Below are 12,500 nucleotides of genomic sequence, written 5' to 3'. Positions count from 1 at the left end.
GTGAATCCAGGCAACAAGTCAGATTTTTAAAATGCTTTTCGGCGAAAGCATGAGAAGCTATTATCTGATAGCATGCAACACCCCCAAAAGACCCACAGGGGACGTAAACAAAATAATTAGCATTTCGGCGTTACACAAACCACACAATAAAATAGAAAACATTCATTACCTTTCACCATCTTCTTTGTTGGCACTCCTAGATGTCCCATAAAGACTATTTGGGTCTTTATTTCGATTAAATCGGTCCATATAAAGCCTAGATATCGTTATATGTAGACTGTGTGATAAACGAAAAAAACATTGTTTCAAAACGTAACGTCATTTTTTAAAATTCAAAAAGTCGACGATAAACTTTCACAAAACACTTTGAAATACGTTTGTAATGCAACTTTAGGTATTAGTAAACGTTAATAAGCGATAAAATTCATCAGGAGGCGATGTAAAGATCATTAGCTGTCCGTCTGGAAAAATGTCCGGCTAGAAACTCAACGAAAATATCCGGTCCTAGACCGGAGGAGATACGGTGTCCTGCATGTGTTTGACCAAGAAAAAACTCGAAGGGAAATGACAAGACTCTAGACACCGTGTGGAAGCTGTAGGTACTGCAACCTCAGTCAATTAATTGTGGTTCACCTTTATCAATGGGATCAAGTAGCGCATGGATATATTTTCCCATTTTCAGTGATCAGTTTTTCCTGTGCTTTTCGATGTAAATGCCGTTCTGGTAAAGCCACAGCAGTGATTTAACCAGTTTTTTAAACGTCTGAGTGTTTTCTATCCACACAGACTAAGCAAATGCATATACTATATTCCTGGCATGAGTAGCAGGGCGCTGAAATGTTGCGCGATTTTTAACAGGATGTTCAAAAAAGTAGAGGGTCGACTTAAGAGGTTAACAACAGCTAACTAACTAACCAAAAATACAGTGGGTGGTCCGCCCAGTTCTAACTAGTGTATTTAACAAAGTTCACCTACGGGTAGTGTATGCCCATGGGCGACTTGTCTTGGTTTCCCCCTTTTCCCACCAGCAACAAACAAACACCATAACCAAAAACAATACTCACAGGTGATGACAAAGTGCTATGGAGGTGCTTAAACAAAAGAGAGGTTAAGACACAAAGCGAGAGTGAAACACAGAGACCTACAGACATGGCATTTACAGAGAGATTGAGCTAGAGATTGCTCTTTAGAACAAACAAATGATGGGGTTTTTAAACCATGGGGAAGGAACTGTGATAGGATAGGAAGTAGGAGGAGGTGTGTCTTCTGATTGATGATTGATTGTTGACTGATTGGGGAGTGATGGTTTTCACCTGTGAGGGGAGAAGGAGAGAAAAGAAACACACACACAGGATACACACACACAGGATAACTGTATCCGTAACACTTACTCTTTCACTGTCTTTACTCTCTTTCACTGTCTTTACTCACTCTTTCACTGTCTTTACTTACTCTTTCACTGTCTTTACTTACTCTTTCACTGTCTTTACTTACTCTTTCACTGTCTTTACTTACTCTTTCACTGTCTTTACTTACTCTTTCACTGTCTTTACTCTCTCTTTCACTGTCTTTACTCTCTCTTTCACTGTCTTTACTTACTCTTTCACTGTCTTTACTCTCTCTTTCACTGTCTTTACTCTCTCTTTCACTGTCTTTACTCTCTCTTTCACTTTCTTTACTCTCTCTTTCACTGTCTTTACTCTCTCTTTCGCTGTCTTTACTCTCTCTTTCACTGTCTTTACTCTCTCTTTCACTGTCTTTACTCTCTCCTCCACTCTCTTTACTCTCTCTTTCACTGTCTTTACTCACTCTTTCACTGTCTTTACTCACTCTTTCACTGTCTTTACTCACTCTTTCACTGTCTTTACTCTCTCTTTCACTGTCTTTACTCTCTCTTTCACTGTCTTTACTCTCTTTTTCACTGTCTTTACTCACTCTTTCACTGTCTTTACTCACTCTTTCACTGTCTTTACTCTCTCTTTCACTGTCTTTACTCACTCTTTCACTGTCTTTACTCACTCTTTCACAGTCTTTACTCTCTCTTTCACTGTCTTTACTCTCTCTTTCACTGTCTTTACTCACACTTTCACTGTCTTTACTCTCTCTTTCACTATCTTTACTCTCTCTTTCACTGTCTTTACTCACTCTTTCACTGTCTTTACTCTCTCTCACTGTCTTTACTCTCTTTTTCACTGTCTTTACTCACTCTTTCACTGTCTTTACTCACTCTTTCACAGTCTTTACTCTCTCCTCCACTCTCTTTACTCTCTCTTTCACTGTCTTTACTCTCTCTTTCACTGTCTTTACTCACTCTTTCACTTTCTTTACTCTCTCCTCCACTGTCTTTACTCTCTCTTTCACTGTCTTTACTCTCTCTTTCACTGTCTTTACTCTCTCTTTCACTGCTCTCTCTCTCTCTCTCTCTCTCCTCTCCTCCACTGTCTTTCTCCCTCTCTGTCTCTCTCTCACACTCCCCCTCCAACACACACTTTGCCAGTGGCGTTTAGACACCTGTAAAGAAGGCTCTATATTTCACTTGTCAGTTTCTTGACAGTGAAGGCCATTCTTCACAATTATCAACATAAGGCGTTGACACTGTTTCACTGTTTCCATCCATCTATAACTGTTCCACTTTAATTAGGGTCATTACAGCCTGGGTTCTACACGCAGCCACTAGAATGAGCAGAACCAAACTAGGCCTTAAAATCACTCATTCTCCAGCTGAAAACAGAAAAAGAAACGATCTGGGAGGGAAAGATGAAAGGAGAAATGTGAAACGTGGGTTATTTCTAGATCTTATCAGAAAAAGGAAAGAACAAAGCCAGGGACCGGGGGGCAAGGAGAGACACAGATAAAGGAATGTTCGTATATGTGGTCCATCAGGGACCTCTGTAATTTACAGCAGACTAATATACGTATATCTTTACGAAGCGGACATTTGATCCAGGCTAGTTCCAGGCTAATTCCAGGCTAGTTCCAGGCTAGTTCCAGGCTAGATCCAGGCTAGATCCAGGCTAGTTCCAGGCTAAATCCAGGCTAGTTCCAGGCAAGATCCAGGCTAGTTCCATCCTAGTTAATATCCTTGTTAGAACCTTCAAGCTTCACAGATGTGCCATTGGCCTGTACTGTTCCTGTACTGTAGTAACCTTGTTATTCAGAGCTAATGGTAATGCATACCCAGGTACGGGGAATGCTTTTATGCATGTAATACAATACCACCTCCCCCCTTTCCTTTCTCTCTCTCACTCTTTCTCTCTTTCTCTCACACTACCTTCCCCTTCCTTCCTTCCTTCCTTCCTTCCTCCCTCCCTCTCTCTCTCTCTCTCTCTCTCTCTCTCTCTCTCTCTCTCTCTCTCTCTCTTTCTTTCTCTCCCTCTCTCCTCTCTCTCTCTCTCTCTCTCTGTCTGTCTTTCTCTCTCTCTCTCCCTCTCCCTCTCCCTCTCTCTCTCTCTCTCTCTCTGTCTCTCTCTCTCTCTTTCTCTCTCTCCATGTAATGTCATCTGACAGTGCCACTAATTTGCCCTTCTATTCAACTCTAAACTCCCGGCACATTAAACTCTCATTATCGGGACATTGGACCAGCCCAACATTACAGTAGCTGAGTTACAGTACAGGTTTGACATTTCACTTTGTCCTTGAACATTCCAATATATCAAATTCAACCTTTGTGTTATGATATACCTTAGTATATCAATAATGACATGGTAATGCACAGTGCATAAACTTCAACAACACTCACTCGTCTTTTTAAAGAAGTGTGTATGATGCAAAGGTGGAATTCTACATAGGGGACCAGAATTCATTCATAATAATGTGGATTAGTGTCTGACGTTGTTAAATACTCAATCTATAAGCAGGATATTGGGCTCCTGATACTGTCTTCGTTAGGCCTGATAACACCACTGCCTATCACATGTGATTAATGGAGTTAATATGTTTGATTACATATCTAAATAAACTTTCCCGCAGAGAGCTTTGAGCACTCTTTCAAAGTCAAATCTCTCTCTCTCTCTCGTTCTCTCCACCCAGCTGCCCCCAGTACAGATGATGTGGCACTGTACGTAGGCGTCGTCATCGCTGTGATCATGTGTCTGGTCATCTCCGTCATCGTGGCGCTGTTCGTCTACAGGAAGCACCATCGCGACTTTGACTCTGACATCATAGACACCTCGGCCCTCTACGAGGGTTTCCAGCCCGTTAGCATCAAGACGGCTCGAACAGGTGGGTCGGAGGTGTCTGTGTGTTTATGTGTGTGAGGGGTGTCTTTATGTATCAGAATAACAGGTGGGTCGGAGGTGTCTGTGTGTTTATGTGTGTGAGGGGTGTCTTTTTGTATCAGAATAACAGGTGGGTCGGAGATGTCTGTGTGTTTATGTGTGTGAGGGGTGTCTTTTTGTATCAGAATAACAGGTGGGTCGGAGGTGTCTGTGTGTTTATGTGTGTGAGGGGTGTCTTTTTGTATCAGAATAACAGGTGGGTCTGAGGTGTCTGTGTGTTTATGTGTGTGAGGGGTGTCTTTTTGTATCAGAATAACAGGTGGGTCGGAGGTGTCTGTGTGTTTATGTGTGTGAGGGGTGTCTTTTTGTATCAGAATAACAGGTGGGTCTGAGGTGTCTGTGTGTTTATGTGTGTGTGAGGGGTGTCTTTCTGTATCAGAATAACAGGTGATAAATAGCTGTTACACAACCTCCCTATCTATCTGTGTTTTCAAGTGTAATTCGATTTGGGCAGGAGAGGATTGGTTTATATAGCAGCCTAATCCTGGCTGATAGAAAGAGAGAGATACATAGAGTCAAAGAAAGACATTAGTCCACACAACAGGTGCTGCGTTTACCCCTCTGTGCCTTGGAGTCATCCCTCATCCACAGAGTCACAACCACCGCCAGACAGGTAAACACACTGCATGTTGACAACGACACGTCAATAAAGAATGTTGGTATAGAATCTAAATAGGCTCACTATTTGAACGCACCACTAGCTATTTACCATACTGACTGTATATACATGTTTACCATTTCTCTTACACGGTGTGTGGTAGAGAAGATGAGGAGAAGATGAGGAGGAGGTGTGTGAGGACCCAGAGTGTGACTGTTACTGTTCCCACCCCGCCCACTCAGCACAAATCATCAATATTCATGTGTGTACCTGTTAGGTAAACTGCTATATAATGAAGCCATCTGTTCCTTATGAAACACTGTGCTGCAGAGCGATAGTTAAGGTTGGAGCACTGAGTAACAGGACTCTTCACACTGTTTATGTGTAGAGCTGAAGAGTAAACAAATAACTCAATACAGTTTAGTAGAGTTTAAGCAGGACATAGCTGACACCAGCTGCGTCAACCCACAGAAAAAGCTACCTAAAAGCAAACATTTAAAAAAAAAATAGTCTTAAGAACTTATCTAAAGCCTCTTAACAGCTCAATACTGACTGGTCCTGATGGTGTATTGGTTGAGTTTGATTGAACTGCAGCTCTACTTAGATGATACAGTAGTCTTACCACTGACATCACCATTGTCCTCTCCTCTCCTGTCCCCAGCTGACCTTCTGACAACACCCCCTGACCTGACCTCTGCTGCCGCCATGTACCGCGGTCCGGTCTACGCCCTCCATGATGTCGCAGACAAGATTCCCATGACCAACTCCCCCCTCTTGGACCCCCTGCCCAACCTGAAGATCAAGGTGTACAACTCCTCTGGTCTGGTCACCCCCTCTGAGGACCTGTCTGAATTCTCCTCCAAGCTGTCCCCTAAGCTGCCCCACTGCCTGCTGGATGGGGACACCATGGGGAGGAGGACCCAGACCCAGACCCTGCTCCGTACCGGCACCAGGGACCCCTCCTGTACCGCTCTGGGCTCCTTCAACTCCATGGGTGGACACCTCATTGTCCCCAACTCAGGTATGGGTCTTTATGGTACAGTCTCAGAGTAATTGGTCTATGGTATTTAAAAAAAAAAAATGTACCACCTTTTTCTCCCCAATTTTGATCTTGTCTCATCGCTGCAACTTCCCAACGGGCTCGGGAGGCGAAGGTCGAGTTATGTGTCCTCCGCAACATAATACGCCAAACCACGCTTCTTAACACCCGCCCTCTTAATCTGGAAACCAGCCTCACCAATCTGCCAGAGGAAACACTGTTCACCTGGCGACATAGGTCAGCCTGCAGGCGCCCGACATGCCAAAAGGAGTCGCTAGAGCGCGATGAGCCAAGTAAAGCCCCCCCGGCCAAACCCTCCCCTAACCCGGACAACACTGGGCCAATTGTGCACTGCACTATGGGACTCCCAATCACGGCCGGTTGTGATACAGCCCGGGACTGACCATCCATAATATCACAATTATAGTTTTAAGCATGTTTTGAGGCTATACCGTGTTTGTTTACATTTACATTATTTAGAAACAAGCTTATATTTTGGGTTTTGATGGGGTACAACAGTTGAACCAACTTTATAAGTTCTTCAAGAATCAAAGGGTATATACAGTATCATCGATTTATAAGTCCAAAAATATGGTATTAGGTATTTTATTAGGATCCCCATTAGCTGTTGCAAAATCAGCAGCTACTCTTCCTGGGGTCCAAAGAAAACATGAAACATAATACAGAATGACATAATACAGAACATCATTAGACAAGAACAGCTCAAGGACAGAACTACATACATTTTTAAAAGGCACACGTAGCCTACATATCAATGCATCCACACAAACTATCTAGGTCAAATAGGGGAGAGGCGTTGTGCCGTGAGGTGTTGCTTTATCTGTTTTTTGAAACCAGATTTGCTGTTTATTTGAGCCAAATGAGATGGAAGGAAGTTCCATGCAATAAAGGCTCTATATAATACTGTATGTTTTCTTGCATTTGTTCTGGATTTGTGGACTATGAAAATACCCCTGGTGGCATGTCTGGTGGGGTAAGTGTGTGTGTCAGAGCTGTGTAAGTTGACTATGCAAACAATTTAGGATTTTCAACACATGAATGTTTCTTACAAAAATAAGAAGTGATGCAGTCAGTCTCTCCTCAACTCTTAGCTAAGAGAGACTGGTATGTATAGAATTTATATCAGCCCTCTGATTACAATGAAGAGCAAGACATGCCATCCTGTTCTGGGCCAGCTGCAGCTTAACTAGGTATTTCCTTGCAGCACTGGACCACACGACTGGACAATAATCAAGATAAGACAAAACTAGAGCCTGCAGAACTTGCTTTTTGGAGTGTGGTGTCAAAAAAGCAGAGCATCTCTTTATTACGGACAGACCTCTCCCCATCTTTACAACCATTAAATCTATGTTTTGACCATGACAGTTTACAATCTAAGGTAATACCAAGTAATTTAGTCTCCTCAACTTCTTCAACAACTTCTTCATACTTTCCAGGTCCATACCCAAACAGTACTAATTCTGAAAATTACTCTCTCCAGAAATAAGTCTCTCACTGTTGCCGCCTGCTACCGACCCCCCTCAGCTCCCAGCTGTGCCCTGGACACCATTTGTGAATTGATCGCCCCCCATCTAGCTTCAGAGTTTGTTTTGTTAGGTGACCTAAACTGGGATATGCTTAACACCCCGGCAGTCCTACAATCTAAGCTAGATGCCCTCAATCTCACACAAATCATCAAGGAACCCACCAGGTACAACCCTAACTCTGTAAGCAAGGGCACCCTCATAGACGTCATCCTGACCAACTGGCCCTCCAAATATACCTCCGCTGTCTTCAACCAGGATCTCAGCGATCACTGTCTCATTGCCTGTATCCGCTACGGTGCCGCAGTCAAACGACCACCCCTCATCACTGTCAAACGCTCCCTAAAACACTTCTGTGAGCAGGCCTTTCTAATCGACCTGGCCCGGGTATCCTGGAAGGACATTGACCTCATCCCGTCAGTTGAGGATGCCTGGTCATTCTTTAAGAGTAACTTCCTCACCATTTTAGATAAGCATGCTCCATTCAAAAAATGCAGAACTAAGAACAGATACAGACCTGACTGCCCTCGACCAGCACAAAAACATCCTGTGGCGGACTGCAATAGTATCGAATAGTCCCCGCGATATGCAACTGTTCAGGGAAGTCAGGAACCAATACACGCAGTCAGTTAGGAAAGCTAAGGCCAGCTTCTTCAGGCAGAAGTTTGCATCCTGTAGCTCCAACTCCAAAAAGTTCTGGGACACTGTGAAGTCCATGGAGAACAAGAGCACCTCCTCCCAGCTGCCCACTGCACTGAGGCTAGGGAACACGGTCACCACCGATAAATCCATGATTATCGAAAACTTCAACAAGCATTTCTCAACGGCTGGCCATGCCTTCCGCCTGGCTACTCCTACCTCGGCCAACAGCTCCGCCCCCCCCGCAGCGCCTCGCCCAAGCCTCTCCAGGTTCTCCTTTACCCAAATCCAGATAGCAGATGTTCTGAAAGAGCTGCAAAACCTGGACCCATATAAATCAGCTGGGCTTGACAATCTGGACCCTCTATTTCTGAAACTATCCGCCGCCATTGTCGCAACCCCTATTACCAGCCTGTTCAACCTCTCTTTCATATCGTCTGAGATCCCCAAGGATTGAAAGCTGCCGCAGTCATCCCCCTCTTCAAAGGGGGAGACACCCTGGACCCAAACTGTTACAGACCTATATCCATCATGCCCTGCCTATCTAAGGTCTTCGAAAGCCAAGTCAACAAACAGGTCACTGACCATCTCGAATCCCACCGTACCTTCTCCGCTGTGCAATCTGGTTTCCGAGCCGGTCACGGGTCCACCTCAGCCACACTCAAGGTACTAAACGATATCATAACCGCCATCGATAAAAGACAGTACTGTGCAGCCGTCTTCATCGACCTTGCCAAGGCTTTCGACTCTGTCAATCACCATATTCTTATCGGCAGACTCAGTATCCTCGGTTTTTCGGATGACTGCCTTGCCTGGTTCACCAATTACTTTGCAGACAGAGTTCAGTGTGTCAAATCGGAGGGCATGCTGTCCGGTCCTCTGGCAGTCTCTATGGGGGTGCCACAGGGTTCAATTCTCGGGCCGACTCTTTTCTCTGTATATATCAATGATGTTGCTCTTGCTGTGGGTGATTCCCTGATCCACCTCTACGCAAACGACACCATTCTATATACTTTCGGCCCGTCATTGGACACTGTGCTATCTAACCTCCAAACGAGCTTCAATGCCATACAACACTCCTTCCGTGGCCTCCAACTGCTCTTAAACGCTAGTAAAACCAAATGCATGCTTTTCAACCGATCGCTGCCTGCACCCGCATGCCCGACTAGCATCACCACCCTGGATGGCTCCGACCTTGAATATGTGGACACCTATAAGTACCTAGGTGTCTGGCTAGACTGCAAACTCTCCTTCCAGACTCATATCAAACATCTCCAATCGAAAATCAAATCAAGAGTCGGCTTTCTATTCCACAACAAAGCCTCCTTCACTCACGCTGCCAAGCTTACCCTAGTAAAACTGACTATCCTACCGATCCTCGACTTCGGCGATGTCATCTACAAAATTGCTTCCAACACTCTACTCAGCAAACTGGATGCAGTTTATCACAGTGCCATCCGTTTTGTCACTAAAGCACCTTATACTACCCACCACTGCGACTTGTATGCTCTAGTCGGCTGGCCCTCGCTACATGCTCCAGGTCATCTACAAGGCCATGCTAGGTAAAGCTCCGCCTTATCTCAGTTCACTGGTCACGATGGCAACACCCATCCGTAACACGCGCTCCAGCAGGTGTATCTCACTGATCATCCCTAAAGCCAACACCTCATTCTTCCGCCTTTCGTTCCAGTACTCTGCTGCCTGTGACTGGAACGAATTGCAAAAATCGCTGAAGTTGGAGACTTTTATCTCCCTCACCAACTTCAAACATCAGCTATCTGAGCAGCTAACCGATCGCTGCAGCTGTACATAGTCTATTGGTAAATAGCCCACCCATTTTCACCTACCTCATCCCCACAGTTTTTATTTATTTACTTTTCTGCTCTTTTGCACACCAATATCTCTACCTGTACATGATCATCTGATCATTTATCACTCCAGTGTTAATCTGCAATATTGTAATTATTCGCCTACCTCATGCCTTTTGCACACATTGTATATAGACTCCCCTTTTTTCTACTGTGTTATTGACTTGTTAATTGTTTACTCCATGTGTAACTCTGTGTTGTCTGTTCACACTGCTATGCTTTATCTTGGCCAGGTCGCAGTTGCAAATGAGAACTTGTTCTCAACTAGCCTACCTGGTTAAATAAAGGTGAAATAAAAAAATAAAATAAAAATAAAACAGCCACACCATTCATTACCAGATTCAGCTGAGGTCTAGAACTTAGGGAATGATTTGTACCAAATACAATGCTCCTAGTTTAAGAGATGTTCAGGACCAGTTTATTACTGCCCACCCATTCCAAAACAGACTTAACTCTTTGTTAAGGGTTTCAGTGACTTCATTAGCTCTGGTTGCTGATGCGTATATGGTTGAATCATCAGCATACACGGACACACATGCTTTGTTTATTGCCAGTGGCAGGTCATTGGTAAAAATAGAAAAGAGTAGAGGGTCTAGAGAGCTGCCCTGCGGTACACCACACTTTACATGTTTGACATTAGAGAAGCTTCCATTAAAGAAAGCTTCCATTAAAGAAAACCCTTTGAGTTCTATTAGATAGATAGCTCTGAATCCATGATATGGAGTCGGTTGAAAAGCCATAAGACATAAGTTATGGTCAATAATATCAAAGGCTGCACAGAACAGTACTGCTGTTCTAACAGTACTGCTGTTCTAACAGTACTGTTCCCACAATCTTCTTTCAACCAATCATCAGTCAGTTGTGTCAGTGCAGTACATGTTGAGTGCCCTTCTCTATAAGCATTCTGAAAGTCTGTTGTTAATTTGTTTACAGAGAAATAGCATTTTGTTTGGTCAAACACAATATTTTGCTAAGAGCTGTCAGCAAGCTTATACAGTATGTCTGCTGTTAGAACCAGTAAAGGCCACTACCACTCTTGGGTATAGTTTTATTTATTTAAACTTTATTTAACTAGACAAGTCAGTTAAGAACAAATTCTTATTTACAATGACGACCTTCCCCGGCCAAACCCGGACGACGCTGGGACTCCCAATCCTGACCGGATGTGATACAGCCTGGATTCAAACCATGGACTGTAGTGACGCCTCGTGCACTGAGATACAATGCCTTAGACCGCTGTGCCACTCGGGTAGCTGAATTACTTTGGCTTCCCTCCAGGCCTGAGGACAAAGACTTTCCTCTAGGCTCAGATTAAAAATATGACAGATTGGAGTGGCTATAGAGTCAGCTACCATCCTCAGTAGCTTTCCATCTAAGTTGTCAATGCCAGGAGGTTTGTCATTATTGATCGATAACAATACGTTTTCCACCTCTCCCACACTATCTTTACAAAATTCAAACTTGCAATTATTTTCTTTCATAATATATATATTTTTTGCATGAAAAACTGTTCGTTGTTGGCATTTCCTGCCTAAGTTTGCCCACTTTCCCAATGAAGTAATCATTAAAATATTTGGCAACATCAAATGGTTTTGTGGTGTATAAGTCATCTGATATGGTGAAAGATGGAGTTGAATTTGTCTTTCTGCCCATAATTTCATTTAAAGTACTCAAGTTTTTATATCATTGATCGTGGCTTCATAATACCGTTTCTTCTTCTTTTTTGTTTAGTCACATAATTTCTCAATTTGCAGTAAATCAGCCAGTCAGATATGCAGCCAGACCTATTATCCACTCCTTTTGCCCCATCTCTTTCAACCATACAGTTTAACATCCCTCATCAATCCATGGAGCCTTAACAGTTTTAACAATCAGTTTTTTAACAGGTGCATGTTTATCAATAATTGGAAGAAGCAATTTCATAAATTCAAGTGCAGCGTCTGGATGCTCCTCATTAATTACATCAGACCAACACATATTTGTAACATCATCCACATACTGTAAGAGTCACAGCTAAATCTTTTGCATGATCTCTTATACACTATTTTAGCACCAGCTGTTGGAACTTTGGCTTTCCTGGATATAGCCACTATATTGTGATCACTGCATCCAATGGGTATGGATACAGCTTAGAACACTGTTCTACAGTATTAGTAAAAATGTGATCGATACATGTGGATGATTTTGTTCCTGTAGTGTTTGTAAACACCCTGGTAGGTTGATTAATAACCTGAACCAGATTACAGGCACGGGTTACAGTAACAAACTCCCTGTTGAGCGGACAGCTTGATGACAACCAGTCAATATTCAGGTCCCCAAGAAAGTAGACCTCTCTGTTTACATCAGATTAGATACTGACTGTTAGCACTTGGTGGCCTGTAGCAACACCCCTAAAGAAAAGGCTTTAGATGAGGCAGGTGAACCTGCAACCACAACACTTCAATGACACTTGACATGAGATCTTCTCTAAGCATTACAGGGATATGGCCCTGAATATATACAACAACACCTCATAAGCGTTCCTGTCTCTTCTAT

The 12,500-nt window shown here is 43.4% G+C and overlaps 1 protein-coding gene across 2 annotated transcripts in view; it reads left to right on the top strand.

Moving 5' to 3' along the window:
• Positions 1-12,500, top strand: part of LOC115119317 (netrin receptor UNC5C-like) — a 327,268-nt gene that overhangs the window by 282,962 nt on the left and 31,806 nt on the right. For both annotated transcript variants that reach the window (XM_065007478.1, XM_065007477.1), the window contains exons 9-10: positions 4,030-4,221; positions 5,537-5,896. In XM_065007478.1, the coding sequence (XP_064863550.1) occupies positions 4,030-4,221; positions 5,537-5,896 (552 nt within the window). The remainder of the gene's footprint in view (positions 1-4,029; positions 4,222-5,536; positions 5,897-12,500) is intronic.

This window comes from Oncorhynchus nerka, linkage group LG22 (assembly GCF_034236695.1).
Source record: "Oncorhynchus nerka isolate Pitt River linkage group LG22, Oner_Uvic_2.0, whole genome shotgun sequence".
In the NCBI taxonomy this organism is placed as follows: Eukaryota; Metazoa; Chordata; class Actinopteri; order Salmoniformes; family Salmonidae; genus Oncorhynchus; species Oncorhynchus nerka.
Note: the sequence above shows the minus strand (reverse complement) of the source record. Positions and strands in the feature narration are given on the sequence as shown.